At 40.0% G+C, this 14,274-nt stretch overlaps 1 protein-coding gene across 5 annotated transcripts in view; it reads left to right on the forward strand.

Moving 5' to 3' along the window:
• Positions 1–14,274, forward strand: part of LAMA3 (laminin subunit alpha 3) — a 284,588-nt gene that overhangs the window by 145,792 nt on the left and 124,522 nt on the right. For 3 of the 5 annotated variants that reach the window (XM_063653496.1, XM_063653497.1, XM_063653498.1), the window contains exons 18-23: positions 121–220; positions 3,591–3,747; positions 6,002–6,134; positions 8,165–8,307; positions 10,511–10,608; positions 11,123–11,276. In XM_063653496.1, coding sequence (XP_063509566.1) covers positions 121–220; positions 3,591–3,747; positions 6,002–6,134; positions 8,165–8,307; positions 10,511–10,608; positions 11,123–11,276 — 785 coding nt within the window. Of the gene's footprint in view, positions 1–120; positions 221–3,590; positions 3,748–6,001; positions 6,139–8,164; positions 8,308–10,510; positions 10,609–11,122; positions 11,277–14,274 lie in introns of those variants that run through there. The other 2 variants (XM_054461048.2, XR_010124155.1) reach the window with 2 other exon arrangements.

Here is a 14,274-nt window from a genome sequence, read left to right on the forward strand (position 1 = left end):
GAGGAAAGAAGGCAGGCACTGTGTCACTGGGATGGTCAGTTTTCCTTTCTCGTACAGCAGGGGACGCACTCAGTGTGGAGATGGTTTAAGGGGTAACTGCTGCTGTTTCCTGGCTTTCAGGGTGTCAATGTGACATTGGTGGGGCATCGTCCTCTGTGTGCAGCGGGCCCTCCGGAGTGTGCCAGTGCCGAGAGCATGTCGTGGGAAAGGCGTGCCAGCAGTGAGTTTTCGGGAGGCTTCTTCCCATGTTCAGGGTGTGGAAGATGGTCTTAGACATTCCTGCCTGTGCTACAGCTCTGGTGAAGAGAGAAGCAGCCCTAAAGATCGAGGGCAGGGGAAGCTGTCCTATGTCAATTGAAATCTGGACATTTGTGTGTGAGTTGTTTAAAACAGGAGATTACCTTGCCCATAAAGCCTGTTCTACTGTGTAGAGCATGAAGCACCTTCACTTGAAAGTTCCCACAGGTACAAAAACCAGGCGGGCAAGACAAGAGCTGGAAGCATGAGGTGGGTTCTCAGGGCCCAACCTCCATGTGCAAGTTGGAGCAGGAGGAGCCCACAGATAGGCCCACTCCAGGGAGAGAGGGAATAAGAGGGGGTGGTGTCACACACCCAGTTGCCTGGGCCAATAAGAAAGGGAATAAGAGGGGGCAGTGCGACATACCCAGGTGCTTGGGCCAATAAGAGAAGGCATAAGAGGGAGTGCCACCACACACCCAGGTGCCTGGGCTAATAAGGTTCAGTTCCTGTTTCCCTCTTGGGACCCAGGAGTGAGGAAGTAGAGAGGCCAAAGTTGTTCCCCAGGGTTGCGGTGGGGGTAGAGGGTAAGAAAACTTCGGAAGTGGGGAAGAAGTACTTTGTCTCATGCAGAAGCAGGTGACAATGAACTATAGGAGCAAGGGAATGAGGTGGAGATTGAGACTGGGGAACTATAGGAACGATAGTATTGTTCCGTTTCTTAAGCCATTATATTTTACCATTTATAAACGTTTTGAAACCTTGATGTTTCATCCATGATTTTTCCTCTGTGAAGGGAAGAAAAATAACTTCTGAATCTCAAGTACCTTCACTACTTGCATTAGTAACAGATTTATAAGGAAATTTTTTATGTCGTGAAGGTAAATTGTATTTAGCAAGGTGATTCTCTCCTTTCCCTCAATGTTTCCAACATTTGAATTCTAAAAGTCAGAGCAGGCCGTGAGTGATGTCCAAGTTGGGACAATTGCTTGAGGCCAGGAGTTTAAGACCAGCCTGAGCAACATAGTGAGACCCCATCTCTATTAAAAAAAAAAAAAAAAAACAACAATTAGGCAGGCACTGTGGCGCATGCCTGTAGTCCTAGCTGCTCAGGAGGCTGAGGCAGGAGGATAGCTTGAGCCTAGGAGTTTGAGGTTGCAGTGAGCTATGATTGCATCACTGCACTCCAGCCTGAGTGACAGAGCAAGACCTTGTCTCTAATAAAAAAAAAAAAAAAAAAGTCAGAGTAACCTAGCCACAGTTTCCCTCAGTCGGGGGCTTGGAGTAAAAGATCTGTGAAGAAGGCATGTCTGTAGGTTTGTTTTCCTGAAGACCATTGAGCCTCACCATGGGCCAGGGGAGCTTTGTAAATGCCTGCATAAGACGTATTCCTGGCTCATGCCTGTAATCCCAGTACTTTGGGAGGCCGAGGCGGGCAGATCACCTGAGGTCAGGAGTTCAAGACCAGCCTGGCCAGCATGGTGAACCACTGTCTCTACTAAAAATACAAAACATTAGCCAGGCATGGTGGCGCACACCTGTAATCCCAGCTACTCCGGAGGCTGAGGCAGGAGAATTGCTTGAACCTGGGAGGCAGAGGTTGCAGTGAGCCAAGATAGTGCCCCTGCACTGCAGCCTTGGGCGACAGAGTGAGACTCGGTCTTAAAAAAAAAAACAAAACGTTTTCCACCTGTGTTTCATCTTGCTCCACCCTGGTGTTGATAAAGTGAGCTTCTCCCCTACTTAACCAGCAAACATTTTTTCTTCTTCCAACTATGTAGGTGATTGACTGATTTTCAGTATAAAATAATGCAATCAAACAGGAATTAAATTACCCAGCCTGAGGCAAGAATATTAACTTTTTACATGATACACGCACACATACATGTATCTTCAAGTTTAGAGCATGTCCTTGGATTTAGTGGTAAATAATAACTGAAATAAAGGCTAGCAAACCAACAGTGTGGATGCCGGAGCACCTTGTCTCCAACTTGACAATCTTGCATCCTTTTGTACTAAATTCCCCCTCATGTTTGCTCTGGTTTTATCAGAGAATTTTTAGGGTTTCTGACAAGTGTAGAAAGAATTCATGTTTGCTTTGTTTTCTGCATAATTCTTGTGGTAATAAATGTAATATATGTCCAGTGAACAAATTTTAATAAATTCATCAAAGTAAAAAGGCAAAGAAAAATCTTCATTTCTCTACCCAGAGATAACCCCTTTTTAAAATATCTTTGGTGTATTTTTTCTAGACCTTGTCTATGAATTAAAAATTAGCATTCTATTTTTTCATATAATTCACATTCATTTCTTCACATCATATCATAAATATTTCCTATTATCATTAGCCTTCACATTTTAAATGGTTGTATAATTTTTTATAATTTATTTCATAATTGTATACTTATGTTGTTTCCAAGTCTTCACTGTTTTAAACATTCTTTTATGTTACTTCTTCGACTATCTACAAAATCTTTCCTTAGAACAGATTCCCGGAAGTAGAATTACTGGGTCAATGTGTGTGAACATTTTTAAGGATCTTTGTAAATTGCTTCCAGAAAAGTTGTAAGCATTCCTAAATTCTATTTGCAGTATAGGAGCATGGCCTTTTATTTCCTTTAACAAATTCATCTTTCTGGCATTAAACCCACTAACTGCTATTAGCTTGTGACTGGATTGGCAAAGTGTCTTTTTTTTTTTTTTGAGAACTTTAAGTAGTTTGTTAAATGCCGCACAATGTTGGAATATTTTGGATACTTCTCTGTGCCTACCACAGCTGAGCTCTTGAAAAGAATTCATTAATAGGCATATAGTTTAAGAGAAAACAAGGCATAGAAGAGTCATTCTAATGATTAAAAAATACATATCGAGAAAAATATATCTAACTTATAAATTTAGCATATGAAATATTTTATGTCATGTTCATTGTTATACCTATGGTCCTTAGCAAGAGTGCCTGGCACATAGATATTAATATTTATGTAATGAGTGAATGAGTGTATAAATGAATGAGTGATTAAATAAATAAACAGTAAATAACCTAATTTGACTTTGCTAAATTGTTGGCAACTATTTAGAACATACTAAAGGATGCTACCACTATGGCTTGTGCTAAATGATTTTCTCATCTTAATGCTTGGAATTAGTAGGTGTTGAGTGTGTTTTATGTGAATGTTTATGTGAATGAAAGCAATAATTTAGAGAAAGAACAGGAGATCTTTCTCATTTGTCCTTTATTTAATGTACTCTGTCAATGTGGTGGAGTTCTTTCACAGTAACTATTGTGATTAAAAGATGTTCAGATGATCTATGGACCTAACCTCCTGTGTGTGTTTACTTTTTATTTATGAAAGGCCTGAAAACAACTACTATTTCCCAGATTTGCATCATATGAAGTATGAGATTGAAGATGGCAGCACACCTAATGGGAGAGACCTTCGATTTGGATTTGATCCGCTGGCATTTCCTGAGTTTAGCTGGAGAGGATATGCCCAAATGACCTCAGTACAGGTATGCAACCTGGAGAAAGCAGCTTCATGGCTGAGTAGCTCAGATACTTCCCCACACCAGTCTCAGTGAGCCCCTTAAAAGGTGACCTGTCCCTAGAACTGATTCCACGATTCTTTTTCTCTATATTATGAGTTGGCATTGGAGTTTAGGTTAAACCTGGGGTTTGGGGTAGGGCTGTATATTAACTGATAAGCATATGTGTGGATTTCATAGTTCATTGTTACTTTAATTTGATTACCAAATCAGAAAATAAAGAGATTAAAGAAAAATAGTGTTTATCTCTGGAGACTTTTTATAGAAGAGGGAAGTTTCCTAAATGACGTTAGGCTGTACTAGAATGTGAGGGACAGTTTTCTTTAAAGCCATGTGTGGAAAACAAAAATGAGTTGGCTTAAGTAATTCCAGTAAAGCTAATGTTCCTAATTTTTGGCTGATGCTTTTTTTAAACTTTGAATTGCTATGTACATGGAAACTAAGATAAATAATGAGTGTTAGTTAAGTGCTATTTCATTTTTCTTTTCCATATTTCTCTTTCCTTCATTCTTCTCTACTGCGTCCATCTATCTTGGCTTTGTATTAGAATGAGTAGGGGAATTTATACATTCTTTGTTTACCTTTAGAACTTATATGTCTTGCTACTTATAACTAAAAAATTCTGTATAGCCATTGAGTAGCTTTGTCCTCAGAATTTCTCTTTGAGGTTGGTTTCTTCAAGCTGTTTCTCAGTGGAGAAATTCAGAATATGAGAGGTAAATTAACGATCATGGTAACACAGTATTTTTCATTAGCGCATCCAAGACTGCTACTTGCTGCTGCTACCTCAGTCAGCCTGTACGGAAGCTGGGACAGGGCCACAGTTCTCTCGGACCCCTTCCCCTCATTGATTCTAATGCTGTTTTTTGCCTGGCCAAAGTCCCCCATCCAAGCTGCCTTTCTGAAATAGTACCTAGGATCTTAAGACACTTCACTCTTTCCCCCCACTCCCCAAATACAGCTATTTAATTTCTTTAGTTCCCTGACAATTACTTCATTATTCAGAAAACAAGCAGTAAATTCCATTGAGTCATAATAGGATGTGAATGACTGACAACCCAATCAAAGTGTATACCTTCTCACAGGTGCTTACAGTTTCAAAGAATAGCTGGTGGACACAAAGGAATTCATCTCTAATGACGCATTTTCTGAGAAAGTTATTTTGGTCAGAGGACCTTGGTGGTGTCCCCAGAATCACCACTTACTTTACCCTGCTCCTAATACATTTTTGCATATTTATTTTCCATCTGAAACTAACACTTAAAGATGAATTCAGACAAATTGTGAGGGTCAGCAGGAGTTCCTCAGTGTGAGTCACCTGTAGCTCCTGCTTTCAGAGCAAGTGATTCTACACAAAGTCAGTCTTTATTTGTCACCAATATCTCGCTTAACAAATATCCCCTTCCTTTTAAACAAAGAAGTTGGGGGAAATGCCAAAAGAACCACTGATTTGGGAATTTCCAAGTTTCATGAAGTTTCCTTGGGTCACAGCCCAATCTGGACATGCAGTCAGTGGTTCAGAATTAAAATAGTCTACTCTTTCCTTCAAGGGTCCAGGCTCCACAATGTTTACAGAATATTGTGTGAGCCCAGGCCCTGGGGACCAACAGAACCCCTCCTCTAGGTTGAAAAGCCATCATTTCCCTTTCATAAGGAATTGAGATAAAACATCATAAAACTTAATAGGCATATTTTAGTTACATCCAGATGTTACCACCATTGTATTTGGAGTCTTTAACCTTTCCTTGGCCACCGTTGGTTTCTGTGACCATTTAGACTCTATGTATGTGAAGCGGACTCTGAAGCAGTCTCTCTTTGGTAGTGTGAAATAATACCCTTTCCTTTCCTTCTCTTCTGCCTTTTTATTTGTCCTAGCCAGTGGTGGTTGCTCCGTCACTGTGGCTTTCTTAAACTAGCCCATCTAATGCTCCGCTCTGTCTGCCTGATTACAAAAAGGTCAAGAGAGGATCTCAGTTGCTGAGGGAGTGTGTTTTCACTGTAATTTTGATTGTAAGTGATTTTAATTCATTGTTAGGTTTGCCCATTTCCATCTTTCACAAGTTACTCGGTGCTCGTTGACTGAGTGTGAGTGTGTGTGTGTGTGTATGTGTGTACATTACAAGTCCAGTAGTGACACTTGAATAGAATAAAGTCACTGTTTGGCTAGCATGTCTTTTAACCAATTTTTTTCTATGCTTTATGGCCTTTTGGTATTTTTCAGAATGATGTAAGAATAACATTGAATGTAGGGAAGTCAAGTGGCTCCTTGTTTCGTGTTATTCTGAGATACGTTAACCCTGGAACTGAAGCAGTATCTGGCCATATAACTATTTATCCATCCTGGGGTAAGGCAAGTAGGTAAAATTTCAAACCTCTTTTCAATAAGAAATAAATAGTGAAACAGTTTCTCTGATTTTCACAAAGTTGATCACCCTTAGAAAATGTCAAGCCTGGCTCATGGTCTGGTTAGACGGTTCTCTAGGAGCCCTGTCGTTTGTTACCTTGCATTCTCTAAACAATCACTTAAGTTTTGCTACTAAATTTGTCCTTAACTGTCATTTTAAAAATCGATATAACAACCTATGTACCTTGGCTGAACCCCATGGGTTATGATGTCTTCACTGAGCAGAGCTCATTTGTAACTCATTCACGGTGATGTGGGTGTCACTTTTTTGGTGTTATTTGAGAGATTTTGGCCCGCTGCCCTAAATTCTTCCATTGTTTCAAACCAACCAAATAGTCAGAGGAGAAATTGGTGAGGATGCGAATTTTTCCTATGAATGCTGTAAAGCATGAAGCCCAAATGAGCTCCAGGAGGGAGCTGCAAACCTGACTCAGGGGTGAGGAATTCCTGAGGGCAGAGGGACAAGAGAAGAGAGCACAGCCTCGCCACAGGCAGAGAGAAGGCCTGGAGGTCTGTTCTTCAAGGTATTAGGGCTTCTACCTGTCCTGGAAGCAGATTCCAAGAAGCATTTGGAATTTTACAAGGACACAAAATGGCACCAATGGAAATCTAATTTAGGATCAAAATGTACGCCATCTTTGTTAAGCATCCACGGTTCATTCGGAATTGGGGAAGAAATGATGTCATTTCCGAGTTGTGTCAACCCAACTTGCATGGCTGGAGGTTGATTAACCCATTGAAATAACTAGCAGGCTTACTTCATCATTTACAGAGTAATTTAGCACCCATTGCCTCCATCATAAGAACTTTGCAAACTGAGGAGAGTTGAAGAGAAAACACAGCTGAGAGGTTTAGTAAATTGCCAGCCACAGCTGGATGTTTGTAGACAAAGTCTTCAGATTCCAAACTCTTAACAGGCCCCTCTGCCTCCTGTGTGACAATAACAGCAGCAGTTTGTTCTCTGTTAACTCAAATAGTTGGAATACATTTTGCTTCATTTCCTTGTCCTCCGGGACACCTTTCCCCTAAGTCTGAGTTGGGAGCCCTAGTTATGTTATGTCCCATGGTAACTGGTGCCTCCACGGAAATACTACTGTCCAAACTGTACCACATTCTCCTGTCTTCTAGCCCTTATTCCTCTCCGGTCCTCACTAGCAGGGAGCAAAGGCCATGCTTACTGTGTTTACTGCCTTGTCACCAGAACTTAGTTCCAAGCCTGGCACATAGTAGGCCCCCATCAATGTTTGTAGAACAAGAGTGAAGATTTGGAGAAGATAATTCTTTGGAAGAGAAAGTCTCAATTGAACTTAGATGCAATAGTTTATTTCTTTCTGAACCTCTTGCAGAAGGTCTTCTGTTTTTTTAATGCAGAAGAAAACATATTTTGTCCTGAAAACAAACAAACGGAAGTGTAAAACTTTTTCTTATGTATGTTCATTAATAAAAATTTAAACTTGAAAGTCACATATGCTATAGTCCCAGCTACTTGGGAGGCTGAAGTGGGAGGATTGCTAGAGCTCAGGAGTTTGAGGCTGTCATGAGCTATGATGGCACCTGTGAATAACCACTGCACTCCAGCCTGGGCAACATAGTGAGACCCTGGCTTTAAAAAAAACTCACATATAAACAAGAAAGGAAAAAATAATTTAGTAGCTAATGTAATATATTGAATATTTACTATATGCAAGGAACTTTCCTAAACTGTTTACAAGTATTAATATACTTATTTAATAAGTTAAACAATTATTCATAATCCCAGTGTAGATAGCCATTGCTGATGTCTTATCAGTATCTTTCTAGCCTATTTTATACATATGTATTTGCATAGTACAATTTTTAAAGATAAGATCAGTAAATCTGATCAGTACATATCATCTTAAGCTTTTTGAGATGTAAACTGAATGTTCAAAACTGAATATCTAAAATCATAACACTGACTGATAGAAAAATGCCTTAAGCAGTTCTTTGTATTTCTGGTAGGTGCTGCTCAAAGCAAAGAGATCATCTTCCTGCCGAGTAAGGAGCCAGCCTTTGTCACCGTCCCTGGAAATGGTTTTGCAGACCCATTTTCAATCACACCAGGAATATGGGTTGCTTGTATTAAGGCAGAAGGAGTCCTTCTGGTAAGACTTAGTTCTGAATGGAGAGCTCTTGCAGGATTCTTCCTACCTCAGAAGTGGTTCCATCCAAGACTACAATCCACAGCAACCATAAAATATCACAATCATTGGAGGTTTTACACACAGGAACTATTCAGCCCCAACCTAAGGAAACTGTGGTGACATTCGCCCTCAAATGACGATACTTCAGGGAATCAACTTGAAGTATCTTTTGTATCCTTTCAGCTACCTTCTCTTGGACAAAAAAAAAATAAAAAATAAAAAAGTTCTCCTAAAGACTCTTAAGTTACCAGAACAAATGCGAAGCCTTCATGAGTATGTGGCTTCACCCTTCCAAAGCTCGTATGGGATTTTCCAGCATGAGTCAGAAGTATAGACTTTAGCACTCATTGCCTCACATCATAAGAACTAGCAACTTCACCTGGTTATTATCTACACTGTCTGGAGATTGTGTAGAACCAAGGAAGAAGAACCTAGAAGACCAGAAGATATGAATTTCAGTAAAGTTCTTGGGGGTGGAAAGAGAAGCAAGAGGCTACAGGAGCCACTGCTTCTCCATGACACTCTTTCTGCTTTCTTCTGTGTTAAACCTAATGCAGGTTTATTCTCACCAAACAGATTGCCTACAACAGAGAACTTTTTGTTCAGGAAAGGCTTTGTCTGCAAACACCTAATAGAATAGCCAGAGAAGCCATGGGAAGTTGGAAGGTTGAAACCTGTTCTCTGAGACAGCCCTCTTTGCTATGTGCTTTAAGCCCTGCTTTGCTTCATGGCAAGGTCTTTTCAAAATAGAGTCCTTGGGAAAAGCTTGGTTTCATGCTCTCAGAGTGGAAAACATAAAGCTTTTCCTTCTGGCACAACCCCGTTTATTGGCCATGTTAGCAAATCTTAGGAAAGTCCCTTAATTCCAATCCTGTCTCTTCCAGTCCTGCCAGTTGCTTCTTCCATACAACAGGGACAATACTTATCTTAATAGGTCCTTCCAAATTGGGATCTTACAAGGATGACATGAGGGATTGTTCTTTCCATTCAAGACAGCAAAGGAACATCAGAAGGTCTCTGCTCTTCTTGCATCTTCTTAGTAGGAAGCTTTATTGCTTAAAAAAAAAGTTCAAGAATGTTTCACAGATGGTAGAAATGAGGCAGAGGAAAATTCCATTGATACCAGTAACGGGTACAAAGTTGGACTCACGGAAAGTAGAAGTTCATTATAAAAGTTACTGTTTAGGCATGGAAGATGCCTAATGACATTTAGTCTGTGCAATTGTGTAGTAATTCATATGTATGCCTCCATATTATAATCCCATTGTCTGTAAAAATATCTTATTGGGTGCCTATTATCAACCTTTACTATTCTAGTATGTGTGAGACTATAAAGTCTTGAGGAGAGAGGAGATATGGTCCCAAACTCAGCAAACTTACTAGTAGAACAGTAATCCTTTTAAAATTTAAACTTACTGAGTCCCCTCAGTCACAATTTCCTACTTTTCCCCTCCTAAACATTTCACTCTGAGGAGAGAAAAAGCCCTGTGGTCTGTGTATGAGCTCTTTGCCCTCCCCTCTTCCCTCTGCGGATATGTGCTGCTGTCAGGACGGCTGGGGGCTGTCAATCATTCACCTCCCAGAAGCCTGCAGCTCTGCTCTTTCCTGAAGAGCTGCTTAGCTGAATTTATGTTGTGGGCTTTGTTTGGCACACTCAGTGGAACATGTTCTTCCTCTCATTTCTTGGGACAGGCAGTAGGCCAGTTCCATTCTGTGAATCACCAAGATCACAAGGCATTACTTTTTATACTGTGCCAGTTGAACGTTACTTGGGTGTGGGAGTAGAAAGTGATCCACATTCAGTGTTCTGTACTGGTGAAGGCAACCAGCATTTCCACAGAACATTTCATCAGTTGACAATTTATTATCTTTGTTAATTTGTGAATTTATAAACAACTCAGGAGAGACAGTAAAATCTCTCTTGAAACTTGAAGAATAAAACTGTTCACACTGACAAGTTTCTCTCTGATACGTAAAGAATCTTTGATGAGTGGTTCTTTGTGTTTTGGTGATTCCGGATGAAGAACAAAGCAGTTGATATGGAGAGTTTAACTAGCGACTTCACCCGGTTGTTATTGATTTAACTAGTATGTTTGATTGTTTTCTATCCAAAGTAGGGCTACCATCAACATGAATGATTCTCCTTTTGGTCTTTATTTACTAGGATTACCTGGTGCTGCTCCCCAGGGACTACTATGAAGCCTCTGTACTGCAGCTGCCAGTCACAGAACCATGTGCCTACGCAGGACCTCCCCAAGAAAAGTCAGTATGGGGCAGAAGGTGCAGCCGCATCATTGGTGTCCTCTAAATTAGTAGCCTTTAATGCAAGCTTTTATGAGGTGTCTCAGGATCACAACGATAGCATGATGCTCTGGATAATTAGTTGTGATCTTCCTCTGTGTCTTACTTGTGTCCTTCAAGTAAGATTCACAAAGCACTTTGCACACCATAGCTGGCTTAGGAGTGGCTACCACCCTCCAGCATGTGGGAATGTTGATGCATGCCCAAGTCAATGCCCTCAAGGTCAGTCAAGCATCTCGTGGGAGGAAGAGCTTAAAATAGAACCCAGGTTTGTGAACCTTTGTTTCTTCTCTTCCCCATGCAGATGAAAATTTATTGCTTAATTCTTGTAGCAGACACTTAATAAGAGTTTATTGAAGGATGATGAATGAATGAGTGAACTGAATGACTAAGAGTCTTTGGGGATGTACTTTGTTATTCCGTTTGATGTTCTCAGTTGTAACTATTGATTCTGTTGTTGTTGCTGTTGTTGAAGTTGCTTGCTCTACCAGCATTTGCCAGTGACCAGATTCCCCTGTACCCTGGCTTGTGAGGCCAGACACTTCCTGCTTGATGGGGAGCCAAGACCCTTGGCAGTGAGGCAGCCCACACCTGCACACCCTGTCATGGTGGACCTCAGTGGGAGAGAGGTGGGCCAGCCTTTTATTTATTATCAAAGTTATTACTACCTCCCCATCTGTATCTGCTGAAAATACTTGGCCACCGTTGCTTCTCAAATTCAGGGGAACCTGGAAGAATTTCTCAGAGGTGTTTATCAACATTTGCTGAGCTATCTGATTTAGGGTGGGGCTGGATGGTATGCTACATGGAGCCATGTTCAGGTTGTTCTTTGAGCATTTTCTAGACATGGCAGGGGATGTGGGCAGCTATAGAATCCTTTCTTTTGGTTATCTGGACTTAGAAGGGGGCATCCTGTTCTACATGATTCAGGGCAAGATTTCTCTTAAAAGACAGATGAGACTCAATCTAGTAAGCCTCCAGAAATGACACAGCTTACCCTAAAAGGATACCACACTCACTGACTGTTCAACCCCTTGGGCTAAGCAATTTGTAACAGCTGAATTCCTTGAGCTCAGAATCCGGAACTTCTACATCCCCTGGCACCTACCTCATGGCTTGGAGGACAGGTTACTACAGGTCTTGGTATTACTTTTCTTCCAGGAGTTCTTCGAACTTCAGAACCAAATTTAAGATCATACTGATTTCAGATTTGAGTTAGAGCTATAGGATATCAACCATAACAATAAGAATACACAACACTTCAAAATGAAGACACTGAAAAAAACTTCCTCCACTATATTTTTACTCTTTGCTCTCTATAACATTCTCTGTTTTGTCCTTTTGAGGAAAATATGCATTTGGGGGATTAAATTTGTGGGATGAAAATATATGTGGAGTTAATTGTAACTGAACATTTAGATGTGTACATTTTTGTAAACTACATTTCTAACATTTTGAAGGTAGCAGTTAAAGGTTTTTAAGTATATTTCTTAAGTAAAGTCTTCATTTTATTTGAATTTTCATGGTACAAAATAATACATACTTGCAACAAGTAAAACAATATAGATATGCATAAAAAACCTAAATGATCTTCCCTCTACTTCATTCTAAGTTTGCTGTATCCCTCCCTACACATGCTATGTGTGTATACACACATACACACATACATGTATGTAGGTGTACATACATACATGTATACATAAAATGCACATACACGTACATATACAGATATATGTATGTGTGTGTGTATTTGTGTGTGTGTGTGTTCCCTAGACAACAGGAGGTACAGTTGAGAAGGGGCAACCACCAGGAAGTGATGCTGATGACTCATCTAGGAGGTTCTAACCTCTGATTTAACCCAGAGCTACAGCACAGAGCTAGTCAGCAGGACCTCAAAGCTCTTTTACAATACAGAAATATTTTATTTCACTGTCTCTGGTCTAGAAATTATCCAGCTTATTGATTCAGTTTAATTTATACTTTTAAAACTTTCCCATTGGCTCTTTATCGTATTTACTTTTTCTTGTCTTTTCTGCCAGTTTTTGTTTCAAAACTTCATGTACTTTTAAGTGGAAGTTACTTCTTCATTTAGCTTTTTTAGTTTCCTAAAGGCCTTGGAGGCAGATGTATTTCAGAATTCAGAATTTTTAAGATTTGAAAAAAGATAACATCTCCAGTGAGGTCTGGGATAATACCCTATAATCAAACAGGTTAATATTTCTCCAGTGAAAAGCATGAATAGGCACACCTAGGGAGATACGAACTGACTATATACATAGACTTATATCAGTTTAGTTCAGACTTTGCCAGCGAGTGATTATTGGTTAGGTTAGGTTTGTCACCAAAACAGTTACAAAACCTATTTCCTTTTCAGAGTTTGGGGATTTCAGATCATGGGCCAGTATATTTAAAGTCTTTGTCAGACTATTCCATAAAATTCACCTCATCTGAAGTGAACTCATCTCTGATTATTTTGTTACCTGTCTTTCTTAATATTCGATTTCTTTATGTGTTTTGAAATTTTGTTTACAGGCATATTGGCTTATTTTGAATGAGAGGTTTTTATCCTCTCCTTCTTTCGCATCTGTTTCAGCCTACTAGTTTTGCATCGTCTTACCTGTCCACTGGATCCTTAGCCCAGGAGCAGGCATTACAGTGTGCCTTCTCTATTGTTATGACACTGAAGATAGCAGATTCAGACACTGACCCCATGGATAGCATAGCTCAGTTCTTGGTCATGAGGCCACATATTTGATTTTTGGTTCCCAAATTCCATAGCTTCTTTTAAAAATTTATTTAGTTTTATGTATTTGGGGGTACAAGTACAAGTTTCTTATATGCATATATAACATAGTGGTGAAGTCTGGGCTTCTAGTGTACCCATCACCAAAATAGTGAACATTGTACCTAATAGGTACTTTTTCAACACCCCCTCCCATCCTTCCACTTTTCATAGTCTCCAGTGTCTGTTATTGTGCTCTGTATGTCCATGTGTACCCATTGTTTAGCTACCAAGTATAAGTGAGAACATGTAGTATTTGACCTTCACACAGCTTCTTATAAATCCATAACCCAGGAGGCAGATTGGAAGCAATTTTTAGCTTCTTTTTAAACTTGAACATCCTTGTCTTCAAAAAATGTGCCTCGATCTGGCCACTGTCTCCTATGGCACATGTTTTATTCTCTTAACTCTGCATGAGCTAAACTGCTGACCAAAATAATCTGCTTCCAGACCTAGAGGACAACAGGCTTGTGACTTCGGTCCTGGTGCCATTTTGGGTTTTTCTTTAACTTATGTTTTATCACCTATTTACTTTTGATTCTAAATATATCTTTTTGTTGTTCTTTTAAAACGTTTTGTCCAAAGTTGCTCTCACTTGGAGCAGAAGGAGTATAGTGAATGTGAATTCTCTGTGCCATCTGAACCAGAAGTCACCCATCTTTAAAAAATGCTAACCTATTTTTATTAAAATCCTTCTCTCTCTCCCTCAGCTCAGCCACTGCACCATACTCCTCCCCTTCACAACAAAACTCCTCCAAAGTATTGTCTACACTCTGTGTTTCTAATTCTTTATGCCCCACTCACACCTCAACCCACTTCAGTCTGGCTTTCACCTCCCACTCCAT

Source organism: Pongo pygmaeus, chromosome 17, assembly GCF_028885625.2.
Source record: "Pongo pygmaeus isolate AG05252 chromosome 17, NHGRI_mPonPyg2-v2.0_pri, whole genome shotgun sequence".
NCBI classification, from domain to species: domain Eukaryota; kingdom Metazoa; phylum Chordata; class Mammalia; order Primates; family Hominidae; genus Pongo; species Pongo pygmaeus.